Genomic DNA, 7,022 nt, shown 5'->3' on the forward strand with positions numbered 1-7,022 from the left:
TGGGCCCCCCCAGGGTTAGCAATTGGAGTTCATTCCCTGTGAACAGAAACTCCAAAATATCAACAACAGGACAATTGAGAGAGGAGGCTGGGCCCTGCCCAGATAAAAGATAAGAGACCTCATATTTCTCATTTTTGAAGTCAAGGAGACCTTCTCGACTAGAAAGCTCCTTGGAGGTCAAAAGGGGAATGATGTCAAGTATACCCATAGGCCTCTGCTGGAATCCATCTTGACTGAGAGATGCACGCACACACATGGGAAGATCCTGAGATATACCAAATATGGACTCTGAACCAGGCAAGTCAAAATGATTGGCCAAAGAAAACCCGGAAGAAATACCCCACATAAGTGATTGTAAACTACCACGAGGGCACAACTCTATCAGCCAAGATTGAGGCAGGACATAGTTGGCCACCCACCCTGCCCAGGGCAAGCAACTGGAGTTCGTTCCCTGTGGACAGAAACTCCAGTTGTTTACCCTGCAGGGGGGCCCACCTATCTCTTGCCTCAATATGATATGTAGCCTTTGGTGTCTGGCTTCTTTCACCTGGCATAACGTTTTCAAGGTTCATCCATGTTGTAGCATGTATCAGTACTTAATTATTTTTTATGGCTGAATAATATCCCTTTGTATAAATATACCATATTTTTAAATTGATTCACCAATTGCATGGACATTTTAGCTATTATGAATAATGCTGCTATGAATATTTTTGTACAAGTTTTTGTGTACATGTATGTTTTCAGTTTTTCTTGGATCACGGTGTTTAGCAACGGGGCTTTGCTGACATACTGTCTCAGGTTTAAGGCCAGGCTCTGCCATTTATTAGCTGTGTAAACTTGGCCAAGTTACTTAACTTCTCTCTGCCTCAGTCTCATCTATAAACTGTGGCTATTCATAGTACTCACCTCTTATAAGGCCTTTTTATGAGGCCTAAAACAGATAATACATGGAAAGTAATTAGGACAGTGCTTGGTATATATGCTTAGGTCCGAGTAAAATATATCTATTATTAGTTTAATATTTTGAGTTCCTTAATGGTAGAATTCATCTTCATCATGACTTTGAAACTCCAGTGCCTAAAGTTTTGTTTTGTTTTGTTTTTTTAATAAAAAGACAAATAAATATTCAGAATTCCTTCTGGGTATCAGGGTATGCTCATTTCAGACAAGTGTATTTTGAAATTGAAGGACAGACGGTTTAAACTGTAAATTGCCTGAGGCTTGCCTCCTGCAACTTACTTAATACAGCAACTTACAACACTTCTTAGCCTGCGACTAATTATTTAATACAATTTGAGGTATTCTTGTAGTTAGTAATGTATTATTTAATAAAACGGGTATAATCCAGTGGTGCCTTAAGACTGCTGATTCTGATAAGCTGGGAAATGGCTCATTTCCACAGCAACTCTGTGATTGGTTTACCGGCGACCCAGGTCGATTTTTGATTGGCTCACGCAATGGAAATGGTCTCCGCCCGAGCCAATATGTCCAGTATGAGGCCAATATGGCTCCACAACTGACTTTTCTGGAAGCCGGCAGACACGTGGCTACCGCAGGCCGAGGAGTACGTGGGAGGACCCAGTTTCACTTACCGCGAGAGGGCGCCGGCAGTTCCCCGTTGCTGAAGTCTCGTTTACCATAAAGCCTCCGAGCGACCAATCAACTGGCTGTCTCCATACCGCTTTCAAAGTCGGCGGGCCCTTTCACCAATAATAAGGCAGATACCATCCTCAGCTCGAGGATTGATAGAAAGTCTGGCCAGTCATTTCACAGATCTCTGCTATCTCCGCCTCTGTCGCGCGAGATTGACGATCCGCCCGGCCAATAGGGGACGCTGAGGCGGCGGGTGGAAGAACGCGGCCCTCTGTAATGGCGGAGCGTGGCGGGGACGGGGGGGACGGTGAGCGATTCAACCCGGGGGAGCTCAGGTAAGGGCGCTGCTCTACCTTACATCTTGGCGCTCCGGCGTCCCAGGGGCTCGGCCCGCCGCGCGGAGGGCCGGGGTGGAGGGTGGGCCGAAGACGCGCGGCGGCTGGGGGCCAGGACCGCATGGGATTGGAGAAGGGGGAAGGGAAGGCGGCTTGAATGAGGGAGCCGGGCCGGGGCTGGGTCGCGGCCTCCTGCACGTTCTCGGGGCGCTTCCTGCGGTTTTCGCGGGGCCCCGGCGCCCTTCGCGGCCTGCGGCCCTTGGGCCGGATCCGGCGTTCCCGCTTTGGGGCCCCGCCTCAGGCGCAGGCCGCCTCAGCCTTGCTCCCGGCGCGACGCCGGCGGGGGCCCAGTTTTCTTCCCGGAAGCCTTCCATGCCTCAGCCAACCCCCCGGCTCGGCCTTCTCCACGCCCTCCGCCGCCCTTTGGGGTCCCCACGTCTGCCCTGTTCCTTCTTCCCCACGTTGCTTGCTTTTCATTAACTTCGTGCGGCCTTCCTTTCTCGTATCCTTTGGTTTCTTACCCCGTATTTGTGAGTAGTAACAATAGCAGCAGCCGTTTGTTAGGTGCCTCCAGGGACCAGAGGACCCTTTCCTTAGACTTGTCTCTTGTGATCCTCACACCCATCCTTTGGAGTAGTTGCTGTTCTTATTTTGCAGGCCCCAGTGCAAGAGCCATCTTCAGTTAAGTGACTTGCCCATCTTACAGGTGAGGAAACTGAGCCTCGTAGAGGTTGGGGAAGTAGAACCGGCTCGGTTTGGTGGAATCGTGGCTCCAGGAAGTGGCTTGAACCCAGGCAGCCAGACTCGGTGCAGTCTTCCATTCCTCTTCCTTCTGTTTGTCTGCTCACGCCATCGCCCTAAGGATGGCAGTGACCTTCCTTGCCATGGTTTTTCCCTGCCTCTGGAATTTGTAATTAAGTGTCTTGGAGAGAAAAATCTTTAGTCAGTGGTTTTTAAGGAAAACGAGGTACTGAGCTTTGCGTGTATTTGATACTTCTTTTTTTGTTTAATGTTTCTGGGTGGGAAAAATGTCATGTCAGATGTTCAGCTCCCATTCTGAATTGTGCCACTGTCAGTCTTTGAGAATGAAAAAGCGCAGAATAAGTTATGAGGACTCTAGTATTGTCTAGAGCACCAGATGAAATTGTATAAGGAAAACGGGTATTGTTACTCAAGTTTTCAGGGAAAAAGAAAAAGTCATGTCTTTTAGATTCTGAATGGTCACAAAAATTCTTACTCTGGTAGGAATAAAGTCTTATTACAGGGATGTATCTCAAATCCTTTAAACCCCACGTGTACACTTAAGTAATGAGTGATCAAAGTGCATTGCCAGGGTTGCTCAGTTTTCGTGATGAAAGGTTCATTCTTGATTCTGACCTTAAGAGAAGGTTACTAGTCTTACAGGTTTATTTGGGAACATTACTTTGCGTTTTAGAGAGTATTTTTCTTCAGTTTTACAATGAGTAGCCTTTTAGACTTTAATAGTAGTCTAGACATTGTTGCAAAACTGATTTGAATAGGACTTTAAATTAGGTGTTCTGTTGGAAATGTTTTATACCTTAGCCTGTTGGGTTGGAAGTTCCTTCCAGAGCATCTTGTAGACTTTTATTTTAACATTTGTCATGGTTTAAGAGAAATTAGTTGTTTTTGTGGCCTCTGATGGCAGAAATTGGGGCTTAATTTTTGTATTTGTATTCTGAACGCATGTCATGGTGTGTCACTATCATAGTGCCTGAAGAATAAGGTGTTCAGTGTATATATATTGTAAATAAATGAATAGAGGAGATTTAGAGATGGTCCGTTTAGTGGACCCACATTGATTAAGTGTGTGCAGTGTGAGAGTCACTGACCTAGGTGCTGGCAGTAGAATCTTGAACCAGACTAAAAACCTCTTTCCTCAGGGACCTTCCATGCTAATTAAGATTGATCTAAATTCCAAACTAACCACATCAAATGAGGAAATCAGCCTGCAAATGTGAAGAGACTTACACAGGGTCACCGAGGTATTGGCAGGGTCTGGATTAAAACCTAGGTCTCCTCACTTAGTCTTCCTTTTAATTTGCCTGCCATATATCAGCATTTAAAAAATTTTTGCTCTTCCTGTTATATTAAAGTATTTGCAGACTTGTCTTCACCATTGGGAAGATTGCATATCTGGATTTAGTACTTCTAGGGAAATACATTTGTTCTTGTAAAAAAAATTTTTTGGGTTTCTGTTCATGCAAGTAGGCTTCTGTTTTCCTAAAGATTGAAAGTGGTAGGAATGCAAATAACCTACAATAGACAGAATTTATTTGGAGTTCCAAATGCCTTTCTATTCCTTTATGGTTGAGGGCCATTAAGATTTAGAGTTATATTTGTATAGATCCTTTACCCAAGACCTATATTTACTTATTAATGCTTTATGACTTATGATAAGGTACTTGACAGTCTAAATTTCCTCAGCTGTATAATGGGAATAAGAATATGTTGGTGTTACCACTGACTAACTACCACAAACAAGTTCTTTTTCTGTGCCATAGTTTCCTCTGTAAAAATGGTGCCAAACTTATCTCATTGGGTTGTTGTTAGGATTGAAAGACTTAGTACAAATAATGTCCCTATAACCGTACCAGGTATATAGGAAGTACCCAGGGTTCACTATCATTATTAAAACAATAATTGAACACTACCATCCTGGACACTGAGATGCATCACTATAATAAGGAGAAACTATGTACTAGTGGGTAGAGATAATACAAAAGTAAACAAATAAGTGAGATGTTTTTTCATAGCATTTACCATAATTGTAAACTCAAATTGGGTAATGAAATAGAGAGGGGCTGGGAGAGACTAGGGTGAGAAAGGAGTTTAAGGTGAACTTTGAGCTGAGACTGAAGAGTGAGTCAGTTATATAAAGATCTGGGGAAAAGCATGCCAGGCAGAGGGAACAACTGCAGAGGCTTCAGGGTAATCAGGTAGTTGATCAGAAAGACTGTAGAGTCTGTAGCGAGGTCAGCAAGGGCCAGGTTATGTAAAGCCTGCTAATAATAATTATAGTAATAGTTAACACTACTAATATTAATACCGTTTAACAGTAATTTTAGTATTTTACTAATACTCTTACTATACTGATGTTACAGCAACAGCAATAACAGCTAATACTTAACGTGCTGGGTGCTGTTCCAAGTTCTTTATTAGCTCACTTAATCCTCAGTGCAGGTCCGGTGAGGTTGTTGTGATGAAGAAGTGTATATAAAGAGCTCAGCACATGTGCTATACATATCTGACATCAGAAAATGGCAACTTGAGGCTGTCCATAGAGGAAATTATGTGAATTTTGCCACCATTTTCATGGCAGACTTTGAAAGCCATCTAGTCAAATTGGCCACCAAGCTTTTCAGGTAGAGCACTATGCTAGGTTTGTGGGGGAATGAAAGTAATGATAGTTAAAATAGTTTACTGTGTACCAGGTACTATCCTAAATGTTTCATGGGGATTATCTCATTGAACAGAGAGGTTTTATTTCTATTCCCCCCCACACCCCACTCCCCGCTCATTTACATGTGAGTATATTCAGGCTCAGAAAAAATGTGAGCAGCCTGACAACAAAAGGCAGAGCCCTGATTTGACTCTTCATGCTTTTAGAACCTAAAATGCTTATCTTTAAGTTATAACTAGGAAGTGTGAAATTCTAAAGAGAGAAATAGTATAGATTTTTTGAAAAGGAAGAGGCAGATTCAGGAAATCTTAGATTAAGATACATTGTTAACTGAAGGCTGAAATGGAATATCTTTTCTTGGTGGTTAAGTTTTTTCCTGCCCTAAAGGTTAAGACATTGCTTCAATAACAGTGACCATCTGTCTTTTGGGAGTGCATATAATTTGAAAAAGACAGATTATTCTTTTTGCAATCACTTTTAAACTCATACTTTCTAACATTGGGTGTAGGATCATTTGCAGATTTGGTGAAATATATTTGGTATGGTAGTTCTGGATGTGTTTACAATCCTAGTGCTCTCCTAGAAGGCAAATTAGTTCTTTATTAGGATTTTTTGTGTCAGAATTGAATTACGATGTGGAAAACTTAGAGAACATTGAAACGGGGGTAGTCTTAAGCACAGGATTGAAAAGTGTAGGAAAGTTGGAAGAGCCTGGTGAGGAGAGAATATAAGAATGATTACCATCAAATGTACATGAGGAATATAATTGTTAATCTTCTCTTGAGCACTGAAATGTAAATTTCATGTATAATGGAGAGATTTATCATAGCTACTGGGAAGACTGTGATAGGTGCTCAGTAAATTGACTGGCAAATTATAGTAAAGATTTTTTTAACGTTCTATATACCCTATTTGTAAGATACAGTATTACCTAGGTGTTCAGTGGTACATTCAGCAAATACTTATTGAGCCTTACTATGGGCAGGCATAACTATGTGCTGGGGATATAAAGGTGAACAGGACAGACAATTCTTGCTCAAAAGGGGCTTAGATAGAAAGCATGGTATAGCATTTAAGATCCATTCACCTGTGTTTGAATTCTGGCTTTACCACTGAAGCAGCTGTGTGGCCTTGGGCAAGTTATCTTACTTTTGTGCACCTTAATCTGTAAAATGAGTTTGATAAAATCTATCTCAGGGTTGCTGTGATGATTAAATAACTTAAAAAGAGCTTATGATTACTGCCTGGCACATAGTAAGCACTTGTTAGAGTTAATAATTTTTTTAAAAAAGCACTTATGAGAGGAGATAGATAATGCCATCTTATGTGATATTGCTTATGTGCTTGAGTGCCATGGAGAAAATAGGGTGTTTAGCTAGAGATTGAAGGGTGGGGTGGGGTGCAGTGTACAGAGGGCTTTCCCTTTAGTTAGAGAATACTAATGATCTCTTAAGCTGCTCCCCTCCCCTGCTATAAAAACCTTGTATTTGGAAGTAATTTCAAACTTCCAAAAAGTTGCAAAAACAAAAATAGTATGCTTAGTGTTAATATTTTACCTGTTCTGCTTTATTACTTGTCACATACATGCTCTCTGTTTCTCTGAGCCATTTGAGGGAAAGACACACACACACACACACACACACACACACACACACACACACACACACACA

The 7,022-nt window shown here is 42.1% G+C and overlaps 1 protein-coding gene across 5 annotated transcripts in view; it reads left to right on the plus strand.

Annotated features, from left to right (window-relative positions):
- Positions 1-1,833: 1,833 nt before the first annotated feature.
- The window catches only part of TCERG1 (transcription elongation regulator 1), a 60,132-nt gene continuing 54,943 nt past the window's right edge, over positions 1,834-7,022 (plus strand). For 3 of the 5 annotated variants that reach the window (XR_003004081.1, XM_024752307.1, XM_024752308.1), the window contains exon 1: positions 1,873-1,931. Coding sequence is in view for 4 of the 5 variants with exons in the window: in XM_024752307.1 (XP_024608075.1) it covers positions 1,873-1,931 (59 nt within the window). In the remaining variant the exon portion in view is untranslated. Of the gene's footprint in view, positions 1,932-7,022 lie in introns of all 5 variants that reach the window. The other 2 variants (XM_024752305.1, XM_024752309.1) reach the window with 1 other exon arrangement.

This window comes from Neophocaena asiaeorientalis, unplaced genomic scaffold (genome assembly GCF_003031525.2).
Source record: "Neophocaena asiaeorientalis asiaeorientalis breed wild unplaced genomic scaffold, Neophocaena_asiaeorientalis_V1.1 scaffold204, whole genome shotgun sequence".
NCBI lineage: Eukaryota > Metazoa > Chordata > Mammalia > Artiodactyla > Phocoenidae > Neophocaena > Neophocaena asiaeorientalis.